Below are 22,590 nucleotides of genomic sequence, written 5' to 3' on the forward strand. Positions count from 1 at the left end.
CCGAGAGGTAGGAATAGAACCACTGCAAAGCAGTCCCTCCCCCTGCCAACCCCGTCAGAAACTCCAAAAGGATACTATAGTTGATAGTATTGAAAGCCACCGAGAGATCCATAAGGATCAATAGAGTCACACTCCCGCTGTCAATACCCAATTGGAGATCATCCATCATACTGACCAAGGCAGTCTCCATCCCATAGCCCACCTGAAAACCAGTTTGAAATGGGTCTCGATAATCAGTTTTCCCTAAGACTGCCTGGATCTGAAGACCACCACCCTCTCAATTAACTTGCCCATCCATTGGCAAGTTGGAGACCGGCCTATAGTTGCTTAATTCTGAAGGATCCAATTCAGGCTTCTTCAGAGGCAGTCGAATAATTACCTCAAGACAGGGAGGCATCTTACCCTCCCTCAGAGAAGCATTTATAATATCTACCGGGCCTTCTACAACAACCTCTGCACCACTAGCGTTCTCACAACCCTAATAAATTCTGCTGGATGTGAGCTTGTGGATGTAATACTGGCAGAAAAGAATCACTTCTTTGCCACACATATCACCTGAGCGTAGGTCTTCAAATACACGCTATGGTGTAGTCTGCCCTATTTGAGTCACGTCTTCCTCCACTTGCACTCCAGTCATCTACCTTGCCGCTTCAGCTTCTGTAATTCTTTCGTATACCAAGGGGCCAATTTGGGAGCAACCGGATGCTCCCAGGTGCCAGCGAGTCCTCGCTTTCAACAGGGATTGTCCCACTGTTTCTCTGAAGGGGCCAGCCTTGATCGACAGGGCTGGAGGGAGCGGACCCGCTGCTGCTCATGGGGGTAAGCAGCATGGGGCTTGGCTCCTAGCCCTGATTGGTGTTCTGCTGCTCCCCGCTGTAAGGCTGAATTGCTGACCAGCCAGGGAATGTAGCAAGGCAGGTTAGAGGCACAAGCTTAGGGGCTGACCTATAATTGCATGACTGTGTGCCTTGAAAAATGGATTCTTGGGAGCCACCATTATCAGTGGGGGTCCATGGGGCCTTGCCACCCCAGGGCCCCACCACCACCAAGTAGTGGCACCCCTGCAGCCCCTGCTTCTGCTCCCACTAGCCCCTCACATAAACCAGCTGGCTTTTCATTGCCATTCAACATGATATGATTATGTTACCACCTGGTGTCTGGCATCTTTTATATGGAATAGAAGCTTTGGAGTGGGGCAACTTGAATCTGGTCTCTGGTACAGAGGATAGGGGTGGGCTCTTCTAACCTGTTGATGTGGCACCAGTCCAAATTGGCTTTCTGTGAGCCTCTTTATACAAGAAGAACATCATGTTGAGAGCTCCATTCATGGGACTCCAAAATCCATTATGGCCTGTAGTTTCTCTGGACCCTGACCCTGTGTTCTTGACCCTGTGTTTCTTTAGAAGTGCACAACCATTTTTTGACGTTGTGATTTGGTGCCTGGGTAGTTCTGAGGTGGTTTTTTTTGTCCTATTCTACCTCAGCACTGAAGAATCACCCAGTTCTTACTGTAATTGTCTTCAAACTGTGACAAATGGTTATTGCTGTGTCCAAATCTCAATTTTAATTGTGTCACTTTGATCGTTCTCGACTATCTCATTCTGCAAGTCTTCAACTTGTTTGACTGAGTTCTGGCCATGGTGCAACAGCTGCTTACTTCTTTAGTCTTCTGAACAATTTCTCTGGCTGTTTCCAAGTCTTCAAGTTGCAGTGGTTGATCATAAAGGTGGTAGAGATGAGCTCTGTTTGTCCCTCTGAGAAGCAGCCATAATAATCTAGCATTATTGGCTGACATAGATGGTAGGGCTTGTGGAGCTGCTGTTGCTGCAGAGACAGAAGCAATGGTGAGACTGGAGAGATTTGGTGGAGGTAGCTGTAGAAATGTTACTTCTACTAGGAATGGTAGCCTGAGCTCAAGAGTATTTAAGAGCTCAGTCAACCACTGGCTGTTTCAGAGCACCGCATCCCACAGAGCTGTCTGTGGTGCTGAAACCTGACTTGCCTTGCGTCCAGGACTTCATGGGCTCTTGTCTGCAGGACAGGATGAGACATGGAGGGAGATTCTTAAGTGAATACTCTTAGCTTTAAATTTGTTTGATCAGCCCTCCCCAACACCATATTATCATCACTGCATCAGCAGCTCCACAAGTCGCTTCTTGTCCCTGTGAACTGCTCATCATGCCAGCCAGTGACTGCAGTTACTATCAGACTGGTCTTTTTGCTGTGCCCTTAGCAGGTCACAGAACACAGATTGTGGCCATAGGGGTGGGGTACAGGGGCTGACCCAGCACAATTAAATCCTACACAGATCAATGGAACAAACTGAGCCCTCTTGGCCCCCTATAAAGTCATGAACAGCTGCATTTGAGAACCTCATGGATAGTGAACATAATTTATAACCATCTCTTTTCTTTATATTTCTCTCTTTAGTCAGGTTTGATAAGGACACAGGAGAATGACTTCCTTATATCTCCATTACCTCAACACCTAGCACAGGAACACAACTACACATCACCTGCTGGACACCACCCTCACGTATTATACAAACGGACAGCCGAAGAGAAGGTTCACCGGTACAAAGTAGATTCAAATCCCCAACATTTTCCCCCTGGCCATCACAGAAATCACACTGCCCACAAGTATCACATTCAAGCGAATGATTACCACCATGGAAGGTTTCAGAAACAGCATTTTTGTGGACGTCGCAAGAAATGTATGTAAGGAAACTTTCTCTTTCTTTTTGACATAGTAGTTCTTAGATGATGAGGTGCTTCTCTTTGCAGTGGTTTGCAGTCAGCACTTTGATGATGGCTGCATAATGTAAATTGTAGAGATGTGCAAATTGATTCGAATCAATTTCACTCAAATCTGGGTGATTAAAGTGATTCAGATTTGAATCGAATAACCTCTTAAAAGGGCAATTTAATTCAAATTCAAAATTGATTTTCAAAATTCAATTCAAATTTGATTGAAGAGCTGTTTGGCACCTTTTAAAAACTATTCAGCTCCCCTGCTTGGTTAAAAAAAAGGTGTCAAAACAAGGGAGAATCGATTTGAATTTGAATCAAAGTTTTGGACCAAATTCGAATGTGATTCAAATTTGAAATTGATTTTTGGAATTCAGTTCAAATTTGAAATGAATCAAAAAATTCATTTCCTGCACATCTCTAGTAAATTATCTTGCTGGAAAAGGACAATTTTAAACTATCGGTATTCATTTCTGTAAGTGCAAGAATGGTGATGCTGGTGAGCACATGAGAGGATCTGTTGTATACATGGAGATCTATAAGAGCAGCAACTTTTCTCTTTACTGAACGGGGGTAATATTTCTGCACCCCTATTGCACACTTTACTTTGGACTGCATAGGGAAAGCTATGCTCATGCTGATATGTGTGCATGTTTAAGAATACTCTAGAACAGCAATCTTCCCTATTTTCCAAGCAGGGGCCACTATGGCAAAAACCCTTCAATGTGAGAACCATTTCCCACTGTGTGCTGACCTCTGCATAGTACTGCACTTTTTTTTCTGTGTTGGGAGGGTCCATTAGGAGAAACAGAGCCCTCTCTTAAAAGCCCTGGGAGGAATGGGTACATTTCCTTGCACTTCTGCACAGGGGCTTAAGAGGGCTCCATTTCCCTTAAAGGAGCCTCCGTGGCACTCGGCAAACATGGTGAGAATGGTCATCTCTGCATGGTGCCAGTATGCTGAGGCCCAGTTCGTACATGGAGATTTGAGATGACAGCATGACGACCTTGGTCTCCTATTGTGAGCGATGTGCCTGAAACGGCTTCCACGGGACACAGTCCAACGCGACTGCATCTGTGAAAGCATGTTGAAACTGGCATTTGTGATAGCAGTGGCGAATTTTGTGATGCTCACATGGGCGTGGTTTTCAGATGCATGACATACATGTTCTGTCAGCAGGTGTTCAGGATTTTTCATAAGGCAAACCTGTAGCTGAGCATTGGTGCAGACAAAATGGCTGCCCATGAGGGCGGCACTTTAAATTGGTCCCCACAACAAGTGTTTCACATGAAGTAGCTAGTACAGCAGCTTACCATGCAAATTGGACGACTTTCTCTAGGCTACTTGAAACCTTTTCCAGAGGAGGTTTGCAGTGTCATGGTACCCAAAGATGACCAGATTGGAGTTTCCAATGCATCTTGATTTTTAATCTTCCTCAAGGGACTGTTCAGTTTCCTTGTAAAGCCGCTCCATAAAACTGCACAGTAGGGACCTCTGACAACTCAATCCTTTTCTTTTTTGGTTGCTTAGCATCAGCTTAGCATCAGCCATCACACACAAATGGCTTGCCATCTTGAAATGGCTGCCTAGTGATGCAGTTTTAAAATGTCCCCATTTCATCTCTGCAGAACAAAACTGCCGCAAGCCCCCAAGAATGCTGAAAGCCACATGCGTTTTTATGTATTTATTTCATTAATATCCTGTCTTTCTTCCATCATGGAGTTCAATGCAGAGTGCATGGTGCTCTAAGGTGGTCCCCCATCCAGGCACTGATCTGATCTGGACCTGCTTAGCTTCAGCAAGGTGGCTGTATTATGTGCCTTAAGACTATATTCTGGTAATTCAAGCACTGCTCATGTGTCCAGTTTGTATCAAAACTGGTCGCTGGAGACATATCTTCTGGCTTCTCCATCTAATACTACTGCTACTGCTACTTGTACTGCTACTACCTCACTATGACGATGATGACGATGACTACTACTACGACGAATATTTATATATACAGCTATTCAGCAAAAGTTCCCAAAGTGGTTCACATAGAGAAATAAAAATAAATAAATAAAGGTCCCCAAAGGGCTCACAGTCTAAAAAGAAACACAAGATAGGCACCAGCAACAGACACTGGAGGGATACTGTGCTGGGATTGGATAGGGCCAGTTGCTCTTCTCCTGCTCAATAAAGAAAAGAACCACTTTTAAAAGGTGTTCTTTGCTCCAGTTAGCAGGGACACGCATAGCATCTGTGTGTTCAAGGTTTTTGTTGGCCTGTTTATTCGGGATTTGCACAAATCAATTTTTTAAGTTCATTTTGTACCCAAATCGAATTACCCCCGATTTGTTTTGGGTCTGAATCTGGCGAGCTAGCACAGGGGCTATTTCTTTTGTCCACAGATCTCCCAAAATAGGTAGTTTTGGGTACAAATAGTTTTATACCCAAATCAATTCTTACAGACAGCAGGTGCAGGCAATGATTCTCTCAGCATCAGGAAGGGGTTGAAAAAAATTTCTCTTCTCTTTTCCTCAATCAGGAAAGCAGGAACAATAAGCAGAGAATCCCCTCCAGGCAGCAGGCAGGCAGGCAAGGCAAGGCAAGGCAAAGCTCCTCTGGCTCTCTCTCTCTCTCTTCTCCCATGAATCAGAAAGGCAGAATGGTGACCGGCTGCCTCTTTAAGTACATTTGAAAATCCCTCCTCTGAACTCCCCCACCCTTGTCCCTTCTTTGACCCTTCTCCTAGCCAATGTGGGGTCGCCCATCCACTCATTTGAATGGAATCTAGCCAATCTGGATCCACGGGGGGGGGGGTGGATCACCAGCCAATCATTGCACACTGTAATCTGAAGCTTGGGAGGGCGGGATTTTCAAAAAATTTTCCTGACACAAAATGGAGACAGCAAGAGAGATTGCCACAAAATGGAGGTCTGAATCTACAATTTTTCAACTCCAAAATCTGGCCCATTTGTTTTGGACCCCAGTCTGGCCAGCTTGCACAGGGGCGATTTATTTTGTCAAAAAATCACCCCAAACTGGTAGATTTGGGTACAAATCATTTCATACCCGAATTGATTCGAACATCCCTACTGTTTACATGGGCTCTTGTATTCCCAGTCTGCTATCCTGAATAAGTCGAGTATGTAGACAGCATGTGCAGAACTTTAGGGGTGTACACATAAGTCCTGGGTACATGGGTCTTTGAACATGTAGTGGTCAGAGGTGGGGCCACCAGGCAGAACTGCAACCATGGTTCCCCCCTACACACACACACACACACACACACACACACACACACACGTGAACGTATACATAGGACTTCAAAATTTGTGTGTACAATTGTGGGTATAATAAACCCTTACTTGGAAAAGAACAAGCTTTGCTTTTTTTTTTTTTTTTAAAGGCAAAATAAACAAACATAATCAACATCTTTTAGGTTTTGTGTACAGGTCTAACATTGCTCCTTTCAGCTTCATTTCAATAACCAACCCAGCATGCCATTTTTATAAAAATCTGCATTAGTCAGCTGTCTCTTAAAAAGTCACTCATCCCAAGGTACATAATTGCAGAGCAGGCATGCCAAGCGGATCACAGTTAGCAAGTCACGCTTGAGTAATACTGCTCTCTTTCTTTAATAACTTTTTTCCCTTAATGGCAAAATAGCAGCAGCAAAAGACAAGACTAATCTCAAGACAAAGTGGCTGAGAAAAGCTGCCTGCTGTGCCTGACAAAGCGGTTTATTTTTTTTGAAGATCATATGATCCTTTATTCCCAGCTAAACAAAATGTTTAGCCTGTGCATTGCAAATAAGCCACATAGTTTGTTGATACATTTGACTTGCCTTCATTTCAAAAAAAGCGAAATTTGAAGTTAAGTCAGGTTCCTTCCATGGAAGTATCGAACAATGTTGAAGGAAGGCCAACCTAAGTTTCCTCAAGACCAGTGACATTTCTCGGGCTTTCATTACATTAGAATCATGATGCCAGACTCTACTGGAGGAGTCCATTTTGCTCAATGGAACAAACTGGAAAAGTCGATTAAGTCTATGTGTACAAGCCACACACTCATTTCCGTAATCTGTTGCACCGTAGGGCAAGGAGGCTCCTACTCCAATCAAGATTAGTTTCCCATTTGTAAGAAAGTGCATACACAATCATAGTTAGAGAGATGCCAGAAAATATAGATTCACCAAATCCCAGGGTTTGAATGAACCCTTTTAAAAGGCTATCGGGTTGAGCTATCTGTTGCAGGGAAGATCATCTTCACATTTATTGATTGTTTGTTAATCCAGGGTGGTTTATGACAATAAATTATGACAATCACATACATTGAAAGTCATATTAAAAGAATACAAACATTAAATGAGCCCCTGGTGGCGCAGTGGTAAAACTGCCGCCCTGTAACCAGAAGGTTACAAGTTCAATCCTGACCAGGGGCTCAAGGTTGACTCAGCCTTCCATCCTTCCGAGGTCGGTAAAATGAGTACCCAGAATGTTGGGGGGCAATATGCTAAATCATTGTAAACCGCTTAGAGAGCTCCGGCTATAAAGCGGTATATAAATGTAACTGCTATTGCTATTGCTAAATACAGACAGAGCAGCAACATAAAATACAGAAACAAAGCAGCAACAGGAGACCCTAACGGGCAAAGGACTGAATTTTATGTTATTTATTTATTTATTTACAGTTATATCCTGCTCTTCCTCCAAGGAGCCCAGGTCTCCTTTTTAGGACATAAACATATATTGTTATGTTTATCTCACAACAACCTTGTGAGGTAGGTTAGGGTGAGAAATACATGACTGGATACATGAGTCACGCAGTGAGCTTTATGGCTGAATGGGGATTTGAACTCAGGTCTTCCTGGTCCTAGGCCAACACTCTAAGCACTATGCCATACTGGCTCTAAGGATTTTAGTTGCTTATTAAAGGCCCTAAGGAAGCAAGAGAACAGAAACATCATCCCAAGTTGATCAACTAAGACAATTCAGACTCCAAAGCCCTGATCCAGCAGCAGCAACAGCTGGTGGTTACAGGGCAGATACCATCAGATGACTCAAAGATACCATCAGATGACAAAGCCAAGCCACACGGAAAGCAAAACAATATAGTTAATGTTAAAAGGATGCACAAAGGATGTTAAGAAAAACAGTTAAAAGAGGTGCTTCGCATAACACATGCGACGCGCCTGGCAGGGTTCTGTGGGGAGAGCAGGCTTAGCCCGCTCTCCTCGCAGACGACCAGCTGCTCGTAGCTGGGCAGTCAAATCGGCCGCCCACACTGCTGCCAGCTCCATCACAGAGCCGGCGGGGATCGGAGGCTGTGTGGCCCCCAGAAGTTCCAGAATGCCCTGCACAAGTGCGTGGGGCATCCTGGAAAGACCCCTGAGCCCGGGAGGCTGCTTGCAGCCTGCCAGTTGGGGGTCTACTCATGTATCGCCGCGTGCCGTGGAGACGCATGAGCAAAGAAGTGAAGTTAACAGAGCACTCCCCTCCCCTTAAATGATGTTAACGGAGCGATCAGTCCGTTAACCTTGTTTTTGTGCTCGTGTGTCACTGTGGTGAAACACAAGTAGACCTCCGACCGGAAGGCTTCAAGCAGCTTGCGTGGGGCATCCTTGAACTTCCAGGGGGCGCACAGCCCCCGATCCCCGCAGCCCCCACCAGCTCCATGACAGAGCCGGCAGCCGTGTGGGTAGCAGCAGCTGCTCGTCTGCAGGGAGAGCAGGCTAAGCCCGCTCTTCCCGCAGAACCCCATCAGGCGCTTCGCACGTGTCATGTGAAGCACCTCCACATTAAGTTAAGTTCAAGTTAGGTTAAATTGCCATTAGATTCATTTGCGGTTAGGTCAAGATTGACACCATGTTCAAACCGCTCAATCATAGCTTATAGTGAGTACTTTCACCAGAGAACCCAAGATCTGAAACTCTCTTCAGCCCTTGGGTTCAGATCTTAGGTTCTCTGAAGCAAGTAGGTCAGAATAAGCCATGAGGAGCAGTTCAGCTGTCAGTCTCAGCGTATCCCAACCTAGATAGGATGTAAACACTTGTGTAGGGATTTGTGGGGGGAGTGTGCACTTCTAAGGCTGAGGGACATTGCAGGGGCGTAACTATAATAGGGCAAGGGGAGACAGTTGTCCGGGGGGCCACTGACTCCCAGAGGCAAGTCACATGACTGACTCCCCCAGAAGCACACCCGCCTGGGTGTCCTTCAGTTGTATTCATCCTCCTCCGAAATTGATGTGAGTGTTAAGACCTGGAGCTACCAGAACAGCATGTCTTTCTCTAGTACCATTAAATGACTTGCATTGCTACGCCCCTGGGACATTGCATGGAGCTCAGCTTTAACTACGGTTACATATGACAGCTGAACCAGCCCTTAGAATCCTTTACTCGATGGATTAATTGAGGGCTAGTCTGTTGAATGTTTGGGTCATTTTGCACAAACAGTACCCGATAGGCCCATCTCCTTTCACTTGGCCCATATGCAGCTTACTTAATTTGAACTAGTCTCCTGCATCTTTCTTCCAAAGCATAAATCAGGATTGCACTCACAGCCTTCCTGCTAACATGGTTTAACTTAGCCCTGTTCAAAATATATGTTGTATATATGTACAGGTGTCTGTTCACATGTACATATTTTTGCCTGCATGATGGTACATTTTAAATGTGAGGCCCCCCTCAAATGCAGGCTACAGATAGAAGGTGTACTACTGTATGTGCATTGATCATAATGTGTGGATAACTGTACATACCTGCAGAGCTCTATGTGTGGAAACTGTACATAGATTGCAAATGTGTTGAACGTAATGTCTGAATGGGGATCTTGTGTGTGTTCTTTTCATTAACTTAGGTGAAACCCAGCTAGAATTTTTTAAAAATGCCTGGCCACACACAGAATAGTCATTTGAATTGGTCCTTATATGTTATATTGGGCAGGTTAAAAATAAGGGAGTATTTGTGAGTGTTTGTGCACCATGGGTCGATAAAAAGTTAGTTAGAAATGTGAAGCCTTTTCGACCTGAGCATGTGAAACTCATTTTTTTTTATTTTTGCAAGATGAACGTTATAGTCTCAGTGGCTTATTGTATTTAGAGTCTTTCCTCCCCTTTCCTTTTCAAAAAAGGATGAATCAGGACTTAGTTAATAATGTCTTGAAAAGAACTCTGCATCTTACAGTGCATTTCAATCAGTCTTTGGCATCCAACGCTATATCGTAGATTCATTCAGGATCCTAGTCCCTTGACACTTTAGGATGGAACAATCCTGCTCATAAAAAAAGAAAAATGCCAGCTCTGGGCCTTTTCCAAATCTCTGCTCTGTTTCCTTTTAGACACACCTAAACCACCCACTGAGGACACATTAATCCTAGCTGACGAATATGGGAGCTCAGCAAGATTGAAAAGATCTCCCATTAAAAGCCAGAAGGGGGGAAGTTTGAATGTTGAAACTCTGGTTGTGGCAGACAAGAAAATGTTGGAGAAACACAGCAAGGAGAATGTCACGACGTACATCTTAACTGTTATGAACATGGTAAGGCCAAGGAAGCTGATGAATGTGACTTAACTCTTCTATATGCTTGTATGAAGGAAAGTTCTAGATCACTGGCTAGTGATCATGTTAAATTCAGAATTGTCTTTCAGGATATGAATTTTCCTAGCTTGTATTTTGAGAAAAGACTTGCTAACACAAAACCAGAGGAGATGTGGTCTTGTGGTAGCAAGTATGACTTGTCCCCCTAGCTAAGCAGGGTCCACCCTGGTTGCATATGAAAGGGAGACTAAAAGTATGAGCACTGTAAGATCTTCCCCTCAGGAGATGGAGCCGCTCTGGGAAGAGCAGAAGGTTCCAAGTTCCCTCTCTGGCTTCTCCAAGATAGCGCTGAGAGAGACTCCTGTGTGCAACCTTAGAGAAGCCGCTGCCAGTCTGTGAAGACAATACTGATCTAGATAGACCAATTGTCTGTAGGGATGTGCGAAGCATTTCGGGTACAGAACAATCTGTACCCAAAACTGCCCATTTTAGGTGATTTGTTGCTGGAACATTCGTTGTGGCCCCATCCTCTGAGGGGAATATCTTACAGTGCTCACACATGTCTCCCACTGAAATGCAAACCTGGGCAGAACCTACTTAGCAAAGGGGATGATTCATGCTTGCTAGCACAAGACCAGCTCTCCTCCTCTTACTGTGCTATGACAGCATTAGGCACCAATTACAACTTGTTTTAAATGTAGTTTTGGCAGCCTTTGATTGTAATTTATCTTGGGTTATCTTGGGTTTTCTTCACTGCTATTCATTGGCTGAATTTGCTTGGTTTTAATTCTTGTTTTGTTTTGTTATGGCCATTCAATAGTAACAGGTGCTTTATAATTTTAATTGCAAACTGTCAGGAGGGCTTATTATTGGTAGAAAGGAGGGGTGTAATATTTTACATAAATAAAATGTAGGCACAAGAGCCACCAGGAGAGGTCTGTCAACGGCTACTAGTCGGGGGGCTGTGGGCCACCTCCAGCCTTAAAGGCAGGATGCCTCTGAGTACCAGTTGCAGGGGAGTAACAGGGGAGTTGTGGGTAGTTGCAGAGGTGTAACAGCAGGAGAGGGGGCATGCCCTCAACTCCTGCCTGTGGCTTCCGGCGGCATCTGGTGGGCCACTGTGCGAAACAGGATGCTAGACTAGATGGGCCTTGGGACTGATCCAGCAGGGTTGTTCTTATGTTCTTATGTTCTAATGGCGCAGTGGGGAAATGACTTGACTAGCAAGCCAGAGGTTGCCGGTTCGACTCTCCGCTGGTGTGTTTCCCAGACTATGGGAAACACCTATATCAGGCAGCAGCGATACAGGAAGATGCTGAAAGGCATCATCTCACACTGCATGAGAGGAGGCAATGGTAAAACCCTCCTGTATTGTGTATTCTACCAAAGAAAACCACATGGCTCTGTTGGTGCCAGGAGTTGAAATTGACTTAACTTTACAAGAGGCAGATGACTGAAGGAGCTATAAGAGAAGAAAGAAAATGAAGGGCATTGAACATCACTGAAACGACGTGAATGTTTGGCACAGAGAGGGTTTTTTTTTTTAATGGTGGGGGGCTTAGTATGTTTGGCTGTGCTGAATGAGCTCCTTTCAATGCACAGATTGAAATTAGGGAATATTTGGCCTAGCCCTACTTAAAAGCTGCCTGATCATCTTGCATAGCGAAGGCAGAATGAACTATATCTGCAGAGATGTGTTTTTCTTTCATAACCCATTTCCTTTTCTCAGCAGTGCTTGGCCTGGTCTGTGTATAGCTCTCCTACTTGGAAGGAGCAGTGTCATTTTAAATTAAAGAGCACAATGCAATCAGTCCCAAGGCCTTGTTCGAGTGATTAAACCTTGCTCCAGTGCAAGGAAAGAAAGGAGGTGATGAACTTGTTCCCCTTTCCCCTCCTGACCTCTCTGTGCTTATGCTGGTTAGAAGTCTGAATGCCTGCTCCTTTGGAAAGGAGAGCTCTTGCTCTTCATTAACGAGGGAGGGTGGATAGTCGCTTGGACCTGAAGTTGGTAGAAGAGCCGGGGGCAACACAGGATACGGGGAAACAGCACACTTTCTTGCTAATAGCAGGAAGCATGTTGTTACACTAGCTCCAGGTCATTTCCGAGCACACTACAAAGTGCTCGTTTTTACTTGTAAAGGCCTTTCCAGCCTGGTGCTGTGGTGTCTGAAAAGCCACCTTTCCCCATATTAATCTGCTAATCTGTAAATGTCATCTTCTGAGTACTAATAAATGAATAAATATGGATGCCACCTACATTGTATTGAGCGGTTGTGTGCATTTTCCCTTGGAGACCTCAGTAAAGGAGGGGGAGATTTCCCATGGCACCCAGCCTGGAGCTGTGGCATCCGAAGAATCAACTTCTCCCGTCTGAACCTGTTAATCTGTAAATGTCATCTTCTGTGCACTAATAAATTTATTTATTCATTTATTCAATTTTTATACTGCCCTTCCGAAAAGGCTCAGGGTGGTTTACAAATAAAACAGAAACCATTAAAACCAATAACAATTAAAACAGAGATAACAATTAAACTATCATAACAATTAAAACCCTGAAAATCAGGTTAACATTAAAACAATTAAAACTAATTAAAAACCCTGAAAGGCCTGGCCAAACAGATGGGTTTTTAGGGCTCTCTTGAAGGTCAGTAAGGAATTAAGTTTATGAATTTCTGCTGGGAGTGCATTCCACAGCCCCGGAGCAGCCACAGAGAAGGCCTGCCTCTGAGTCGCCACCAAACGAACCAGTGGTAACTGGAGATGGACCTCCTCAGATGACCTTAAATGAATAAATATGGATGCTACCTACATTGTATTGAGTGGTTGTGTGCATTTTCCCTTGGAGACCTCAGTAAGGGAGGGGGAGATTCCCCATGGCACCCAGTCTGGAGCTGTGGCATCTGAAGAATCAACTTCTCCCGTATGAATCTGTTAATCTGTAATCTGTAAACTAATACGTGAATAAATGTAGATGCTACCCACATTTTTTTCTAGTGGTTGTGTGCATTTTCCCCAGGAGACCTCAGTAAGGTAAGGGAAGAGTTCCCATGGCACCCGAGTTTTCCTTCTCCTTATGTATGCTTAAACGTGATGCACCCTGCAGTCCATTTGAAGGAAGGGGCTGAGCAAATTGCATGTTGAGAAGAGTAGTGGTTGTGGAATCTGTGAAGAAGAGTGGCTGTGAGAGAGAAGAGGGGTGTGGCTGTGAAGATACCTGAGAGGGTAAAGTTACCACGGAACACGTTCTGAGGTCAACTTCGCTTTGACCTTGAAGGGGTTCTATTGGTGTCTTCTGAATTACAGATTCTTTGGCTGGCAAACACCTGAGGTCCCCTCACCACCCTTTTTTGGGAGTCCTTGTGCAGAAGAAGGACAGTTATTTTAATTAAATTCCTGTTTGGCTTTTCTGCTTCATTCTTATTGGCAGAAATATCATTTACAGATTATTGTTCTGTGAAGTATTAGATATTATTTTGAGGCAAATATAATTATTAATTGAAGTGTATTGGTCTGAAATGTTAGATATTATTCTGAGGTAAATATAGTTACTAATGTAAGTATATTTGTCTGAAGCGTTTGTATAAGGAGGGACCTTACAAAAAGGAAACCTCACAACATTTTACAGTAGGGTTCACAAGAGTTTCCCTACTTATTGATCTACTACTACAAATGTTTATATACATCCCTTCAACCAAAGTACTCAAAGCGGTTTGCATAGAAAAATAAATAATACATACATAAGAAGGTCCCCTGTCCCCAAAGGGCTCGCAATCTAAAAATATATATATAAGGCTGACACCAGCAACAGCCACTGGAGGGATGCTGTGCTGGCGTTGGATAGGGCCAGTTGCCCTCCCCCTGCTTAAAATAAGAGAATCACCACAAAATAAGAGATACCACAAAGGTGTCTCTTTGCTCAGTTAGTAGTCTCCCATCAGAGCTTGTCCTGTTGCCCTGGCAACTGGACATGCTTGGCTAGACAGATGCCATGGCATCACTGCACTATCCAATTTTGTTGGCAACACACCTGATGAACTCCAGGTGGGGTTGTGGGGTTCTCAGGTCTTCAGCCAGGCTGCTGGCAAGTTCCCCAAATCTTTCCTTGTCATCGGGGATGAAGGGGCATCCAGGGCTGACGACCCCAGACAAATTATGAAGGTAGTCGATTGCATACGTGCCATTCTTTCACTTACAACTAATTCTTTTCCTCACTCTTTTGTCTGCATCAAATTTCATCCAGGTGTCAAGTCTTTTTAAGGATGGTACCATTGGAAGTGACATCAATATCATCATTGTGAGTCTTCTCCTTTTGGAACAGGAACCAGTAAGTGATATGATGTTGTCCGTATGCATCAGGACATATTTGATGTTGATCTTCTTTGAGCCCCACTCCATTTCACAGAGAGCATGCTCATGACATTATACACCAGGCACACTAACACTGTGATTGGATGACCATGCTAATCCTTGAATTAACCTCTCTTAAACTAATTTGGGTTTGGGGGGCACTGGGGGGAATTACTCAATAAAATATTAAATAAAATCATGTTCTGGAGGGAGTGAAAGGCTTGTGACTTTCTGATATTGTGACTCTGATATTCATCAAGACTGGGTGATTGACAAATTCTTAAACAGCAGTTGGGAAGGGCTGTAATTAATGCCTGATTTTTTTAAAAAACATTTATATCCCGCTCTTCCTCCAAGGAGCCCAGAGCGGTGTACTACATACTTAAGTTTCTCCTCTCACCAACCCTGTGAAGTAGGTTAGGCTGAGAGAGAAATGACTGTCCCAGAGTCACCCAGCAAGTATCATGGCTGAATGGGGATTTGAACTCAGGTCTCCCCGGTCCTAGTCCAGCACTCTAACCACTACACCATGCTGGCTCTTTGAATGTGGCACTGGGTGGGCAAAGAAAATTTACCTTTTCGGCACTGCAGGTGCCTGGCATCTTATTTGAACAGGGCTCTCAACTGCTATGAATGCAAAGCTAATAAAATCTCACAGAACCTGCAAGGGATACAGATCCCTGGGGTGCTAAGAGTCCATTGAAAATGAGGTGACTGAATTTACATAAGCATGGGTGACACTGGCGTTCACATGTAACATGGAACCATGGGTCCAATGGGCACCACATCATTGCACCAACATCATTGAAATAAATGGAAACAATGTAAATGTTTATCGATGCTATTGCACATGTTCCATTAATTTCAATAAGAAATGTGCAGGAGATGTTCCATCACTGATTTGTGCTAATGCATCAAGGCACATTGGTGCATTGGTACTGCATCATGCCGCAGTACAGTTCAAGTCAGCTCAAGTACTGAGCATATGAGGGGTGTGTCACGCATCAAAGTGTGACACAGAAGGCATAGACTACTCTATTCACTGCAGACTAGCAGGTCTTAACCCATGGTCCTTGGTTTGGTTTCTGATGGGCTCTGAGAAATGTCCACAATAATGGAGACATAGTTTAATGAGCCAGGGATTCCTCTGAGGTTTTCCCCACATGCTGAAGAGGCAAGCAACTTCTTTGTTTTGAAACCAAAAAGCAGCTTGCCTCTATCAGCAACTAAAGCAGAACTCAAAAGTCCGAAGGACTCTGTATGCACTTTTCTCTGATTTCTTAGCTTCATTGGACTGTCGCCATTGATGACAGACATCAATGTCAAGCAGTTGCATTTTAGTTTGGAAGCTGATTAAGCATGCTCCCTTGCCATCTATAATGTCAGAAAGCATAAAGGCCATTCTCACGAGCAGCCGAACCCAGGCTAGGGAAGTGTTTAGAGTCAGGCGGATTCCAGCACTGCCCACCCAGCTAACCCTACTTTTAAGCCCAGCCTATAGCTGTGGTTAAGGATGTGAGGATGGCCTGAACCCCAGTGCTGGGATCATGTATGTGCTTGGGCTGCTTGCACCCATCTCATGGGGAATCCACCAATGCACAATGCTCCTTGTAAGTGCATTGTGGGATACATGGAGGCTGGGATGCATCATCCCAGCTTCCGGAGATGCAGACTGTATACAGCATCACTGATTTGTGATCAGTTGAGGAATTGCCAATGTTGCCTGGAGGGAAGATAGGTTTCGCGCAGCCTTCCCACTGCCCACCCCACCTCCCGGTCATGAGAAGACCCTCATAGTATGCAAAAACTTCGCAAACCACGAAAGTGGCCTTACAAAAGAAAATGTTAGAAACATCGTTTGCTCTCTCTTTTTGCCTTGTATGCCTTCTTCCTTTTTTGGTTGTTGGTGGTAGCATTTTCTTTCTGTCCTTGAATTATCTCTAGGGTGGATTAGTGATCAATCACCATGCAGACCAGTCATTAAACAGCTTTTGTCAGTGGCAATCAGCTCTGGTTGGAAAGAATGGGAAGCGTCATGACCATGCCATTTTGCTTACCGGATTTGATATCTGCTCTTGGAAGAATGAACCGTGTGACACTTTAGGTATGGTAAGGAACTTTGCTATGGGAAATTAATGACAACAGTGTAAATGAAATAACTCATCTAGATTTAGTGAAAGCCTATTCAGATTCTGAGGCAAGTCTCATGATCAGTGAGACTCGCCTTTAGGGGGTTTGCAGGGAGACCTCATTTAAAGGGAGGGCTATTTTAGGCTAGCCGCTGTAGAACCACCACCCGGTGGTTCTCACGATGAGGGAAAACCGGGCTGGGTTCCCTTAATCCGGTTTTCCCCCATCATGAGAATAGCCTCATTATGTCTTATTGAAATTTTCTCCTAAAAATATTTTGTCAGTTCTAGTATGTTTGGCTTACTGGAAAAACAGTGAGCTATATATGCAGCATGTGAAATTAACATGGTATGCTTTTTGAAAACAGTATGGCTTACCAAATATAAGCCATGAAATAAACATGAAATAAACATGAAATTCAGATCCGGATCAGTTTAAGATATTGGGAAGTGTTTCTAGAAACCGTTTTTTGATTCAATGTTTTCGAGAAAACCCTCATCACTGACATTGGCACTTTGAGGCAGTCTATAGAGCAAACCTGGCCCTCCAGTAGTTGTTGAACTACAGCTCCCATCATTACCAGCCACAATAAATTGTTCAAGAAAAGCTGTAGAGGCAAGTTTGCGCATTGCTGGTGTCAAGGTAGAGCAGTATTTAGGCCACCCATATACCATTCACCAGGAGCACTTTATAGGTCTCTTTAGATATTATTATTAGTATGATTGTTATAGCTCTAATCCATGTTCATTTATATATGGAAACCAAAATGTGGATGCTATGAAGTCGAGGGAAGTCATAAGTATGTGGTCGGGGAATATCCTATTCCAGGCTTGCTGCCAGAGTCTCAAAGGCTCAAAGAGCATGTCAGACCTTGGATAGCTCCTAATCCAGAGTCAGGACCCTGGCCAGCGCAGAGCAGGGGAACCAGACCTGGGTACTACATTACAGATGGGACTGTTGCTCCAGTAACATCTCCGAGCAGACTGCTGCTTTTTATAGGTGCTGTCTAGGCAGGGTGAATTGCCCCTTCCCCTTCTCTAGGAGAGGCTCTGTTCCTTATACAGGCCTTGCCCGATTTCCCAAGTGCTAACTCTGGAGACTTTGGTGGGGAGGCTCTGTTAAGATTGACAGATCCTCAAGGGACTCCTCTGAGTTGGAGGAGGAAGGCATAGCTGTGTCTTTGGGTTGTGGTGGGAGTGCTGGCTTGGATTCCCTGGTTCTCCTGGTATGGGGGGGGGGTCCTAGTAGCCCCATCACCCAGGGTCTGAATCTTAGGTTGCTCCCACCTCATCTCATCCCCTGGACTTCCTGCGCCATCCCCCAGTTGTGGCGGGGTCATGGCATGCAAAGAGTTATCATGCAACTAGTTTTAAACTTGCCTACTTGCTTATTTACAGGTGAAAGCATTTTGAATTTGAATTTGTTCAAATGAAATATTGGAATGTATGCAAATAGTTTTTTAGAGTCTCTGAAAGAGATGGCAGACAGGACAGGAGGCTCATGTTAGGACATGTTATGGGTCATCAAGGCAAAGACATCTGCACAAAGATTGCACAGATATCTGCACACATGTATATGTCTTTGTGAATGAGGGAGTCCTGAAAAGAACAGCTGGGAACATGATTTGGTTGTGTTAAAACCATCAGGAGAGTCACATTGCCAAAGCTGAACCATAATAACCAAATCATCTACAAAAGGTGGACTGAAACTCCCATCATCCCTAGCCACAATGGCCTTGGACTGTTGTGGCTAAGCACGATGTGAGTTGCAGTCCAATAACATTTGGGGATTCAAGCTTGAGAACCCCTGATGTAAGACATCAAAGCTATTCTGATGATCACTGAAAACCCGGCTAGGGGAGCCCAGCCCGGTTTTCAGTGATCGTCGGAACCACCGGGCTTGCAGGCGAGCTTGGTGGTTCAACAGCAGCTAGCCCACCTGACAACCCCTCCTCTTAAACTAGGTTAATGGAGCAAGGGCTCTGTTACCCTTGTTTTTCTGCTCATGTGTCAGCCGCGGCTGCTTGCAGCTGCGGCTGGCACACTCAGGGTGGGGGGGAGAGGGGAGGGGGCACCCCATGAAGGCGACACGCACTCACGTGATGCCTTCCTGGGGTTCAGGGGGCTGGGGTGCCGTGTAGTGGTGGTCCCTTTCCCCTGATCCCCGGAGCTCCTGACAGAGGCACAGCTGGGAGCGGGAGCATCTGTCGGGAGCGGGAGCACCTGACTAGAGCAGCTGCTTGTGTGAGCAGCTAATCTGGCCACCCAGCAATGAGCAACTGCTCATGTGCAGGGAGAGCAGGCTAAGCCTCATCCTCTGCTCTGAAATGGTCCCTGCTCTGCCGCGTACTTAGCTCCTTGTTCAATCCACAACCAGTTGCAGCTCAATTAGTGAATGGAAGAGTGAAGTAGAAAGTAGCTAGTCGATGCCCGTCTTTCACAGTTTCCCGCAGCATATCTAATTGGCAGGATCTGAGGCCCGGCAAAACAGGCCCCCAAAAAGAGGTCTCCAGGGAGACTTCTTTTGGACAGCCACTGTGCTTGGGGAATCTTCAGCTCAGCCGTGTTGTTTTAGATTTAGAAAATATCTCTGGCCAACGGCGCTCTTGTTCTCTCTGGCTGACCTTCAGAAAGGAGCTGGCGCCCCCCTTTTAAAATAGCTTTCCCAGCTGACTGGACTGGTGTTGAGTCAGCAGAGAAAACGAGCCTGTGTTAGTTTTGTAGGCCAGCTGCTGCAGACAGAATGCATTTTTTTTGGATTGGGCCCAGAATGTCCATGTGCATCGGAGTTTGGCTTGTGTAGTCCTTCTACATGACAAAACTAAATGCGCACAGAATCATTCCAAGGCACCAGAATAAAATCTGTGCTGAATCTCTATGAAGATACCGACAATGGCATCCCTTTCTTCTGCCGCTTTCTCATTCCCTGTTGCTTCCTGGCAGGTTTCGCTCCCATCAGTGGAATGTGCAGTAAATACCGCAGTTGCACCATCAATGAAGACACTGGGCTTGGTTTGGCATTCACTATTGCACACGAATCTGGACACAAGTAAGCGATTTCTCGTGAGTCTTTCTCCCTACAAGTAATACCCTAGATGATGATCATGCTTTGCTTTAGTGCCTTTCCTGTGAAATTTGGCCAAGACATTAATATCCCATTTGATGAAAGATGATGTCCGTGCCTGTCCGGTAATTTTGAGGAAATCATTCGTTGACATGATGTGCAGAATTACAACAGGGCATTCTGCACCCCAGAATTACAACACTACACCCCAAGGCTGTCGTGGAGTCGTATGGTAGCCCTGATGCTGGTAATAGGTGGTTGCAATAGCAGCACTTCTGCATTTCTCCCTATTGTCATGAATGGGGAAACTTGCAGAAGCACTGCTAGCACAACATTCTTAGCATTGGGGCTGCCTTAGAACTCTGCATGAGGGTGCTGTTATGGCTGCATAACACGACGACGATGGCAGATATTTATATACCACTCTTCAACCAAAGTTGTCAAAATGGTTTACATAGAAAAATAAATAATACATAAATAAGATGGCTCCTTGTCCCCAAAAAGCTCACAATCTAAAAAGAAACAGAAGGCAGATACTAGAGGGATGCTGTGCTGGGGTTGGATAGGGCCAGTTGCTCCCTCCCCCCCACTAAATCTAAGAGAATCACCACTTTAAAAGGTGTCTCTTTGCGCAGTTAGCAGGGCTCTAACTGCACATCAGCCATTAAATCTGCTTCTTTTATAGATCTCCTAGGAGGCATTCTGGGGGGTTACTGACTTATATACGGCTCGGTGCACCACCCATGGAAGAGCAGGGTATGTGCACTGGTACAATGAGTCTGCAAATCCGGTTGATGCTGCTAGCAAATGCAGAGAGCCTCTGTGGCTCCTAAAGATTGCATCATCACTGTAAGACACTTCTCTCTCCTAACCGGAAAAGCATCCTATAGTGCAGATGCAATCCTTAGGAGCCACAGAGGCTCTCTGAGTTCTCTAGCACTGATGGGCTATGCAGACTCATGGAGCCAGTGCGCGAGTTCCACACTTCCATGGGTGGTGTGCTGTGCTCTATGTGTTCCATTTCTCACAACGTGATTGTGTGGCCTCAGTGATATGAACTTATTTCTCTGTTATTGAATATAGACAAAGGCAATTGGGCTGGTCTTGTGGTAGCAAGCATGACTTGTCCTCTTAGCTAAGCAGGGTCTGCCCTGGTTGCATATGAATGGGAGACTTGATGTGTGAGCACTGTAAGATATTCCCCTTAAGGGGATGGAGGTGTTCTGGGAAGAGCAGAAGGTTCCAAGTTCCCTCCCTGGCTTCTCCAAGATAAGGCTGAGAGAGATTCCTGCCTACAACTTTGGAGAAGCCACTGCCAATCTGTGTAGACAATACTGAGCTAGATGACTCAGTATATGGCAGCTTCCTATGTTACTATGTATGCACAGCTTGTGTGAGAAATTGTGGCATTTCTCAATTGGTTTTGAGAACGTGACATTGCAGAAGCAATTAGCTGATTTTAATATTTAAAATAAAATAAAATAGGATGGCTTCTAAGGCACTCTTGCTGTATAAAATTGGTTGGTTGGTTGGTTGATTGGTTGGTTGGTTGGTTGTCCTTGGTATTGTAGCAGCATTTCCTTCCTGTGCCACTCAAGGAAAACTCAGACCATGTTGGATGAATCCACCATTCAGTTCCTTCTGTCACTAGTGTTACCTAATTCCCTCAGAGGAAATGTGGCAGTAACAGTGTGTGGTCACCAGACCAGCAGCTTCTCCCATGTGACCATGGACTTCTGCTTCCAGCTATTTTTGAACTGCAACTCCCATAATCCCCAGCCACAGTGGCCAGTAGCCAGGGATTATGGGAGTTGTAGGCCAACATCTGCAGGAGGGCTGAAGTTGAGCAGCCCTGTTCCAAAGGCATCAAGGAAGTTTGCTTACATTATTTTTGTTTTCCATGCCCTGTAAAATTTACCAGATTAATCCTGTTTTACAGATGAGGTGGCAGAGGTTGACACAACAGAATGCCTGTGGCATTGTCCATAAGCGAGGTGGCATTTGAACCAGGGACCCCCTGGATCACAGCACCTTGTCTTATCTACAATAATAGCTTTACTCTAGTGCAAGGATCCTCAGTTTTGATATTCTGGGCATGCAAAGGAAACTCCTTGCATTCTCCATTGGGCACTGTATTACAACAAGAGCAAGGAAAGAGCCATGTCTCACCCCACCAGGAAATCTATTGGTTACTGCAGGAAGTTGGCTGGTGACCACCAGCACTTGTGCTGATCCTGCATCTGTGTGGACCTCTGACAGACCAGCCTGGACAGAATCAAAGCATTCTGGAGTGCATTGCTCAGAAATGCTGTGACCATGCACCCGATCACAATGGTGAAAACCATCTAGGTATGTCCTAAGTGAAGAATAGGTTGGCTGCTGCTGCATGTTTGCACAAAATCATCTTGCCCTAGCTCCCCTTGTGATTTCTGGAAGACCCAATCCATTTCATATTTGAGATGGAGCTCTTGGCAGCTGGCCCTCACCTGTGGCACTTCCTTTCCTGGAGGCATGCCAGGTGCAAGAATGGAGTCATTTTTGGAAGCATTGTAAAGATAGCTTGTTATACCACCTGGCTTTGGGCTGATATCATAGGCAGCATGAGCCTGGAAGTGATGGAAAACAAACAAAAGGAAACAAAACCCTATATGGATTCAATGATATATTAGGGATGTGCACAGAACCGGCTGGCCCAGTTCAGTTCGAGTCCATACTGGACTTGAACCTGACTGGACCAGTTCGGTCCCCCCCCCCCCCCGCTTTAGAAAACCCTCTGTTTCGGTT

The 22,590-nt window shown here is 45.0% G+C and overlaps 1 protein-coding gene across 1 annotated transcript in view; it reads left to right on the top strand.

Moving 5' to 3' along the window:
* Nucleotides 1-22,590, top strand: part of ADAMTS18 (ADAM metallopeptidase with thrombospondin type 1 motif 18) — a 159,134-nt gene that overhangs the window by 45,681 nt on the left and 90,863 nt on the right. Inside the window, exons 4-8 of the mRNA XM_053271592.1 lie at nucleotides 2,431-2,713; nucleotides 10,067-10,266; nucleotides 14,507-14,590; nucleotides 16,558-16,717; nucleotides 19,686-19,791. Coding sequence (XP_053127567.1) covers nucleotides 2,431-2,713; nucleotides 10,067-10,266; nucleotides 14,507-14,590; nucleotides 16,558-16,717; nucleotides 19,686-19,791 — 833 coding nt within the window. The remainder of the gene's footprint in view (nucleotides 1-2,430; nucleotides 2,714-10,066; nucleotides 10,267-14,506; nucleotides 14,591-16,557; nucleotides 16,718-19,685; nucleotides 19,792-22,590) is intronic.

Source organism: Hemicordylus capensis, chromosome 9, assembly GCF_027244095.1.
Source record: "Hemicordylus capensis ecotype Gifberg chromosome 9, rHemCap1.1.pri, whole genome shotgun sequence".
Classification (NCBI taxonomy): Eukaryota; Metazoa; Chordata; class Lepidosauria; order Squamata; family Cordylidae; genus Hemicordylus; species Hemicordylus capensis.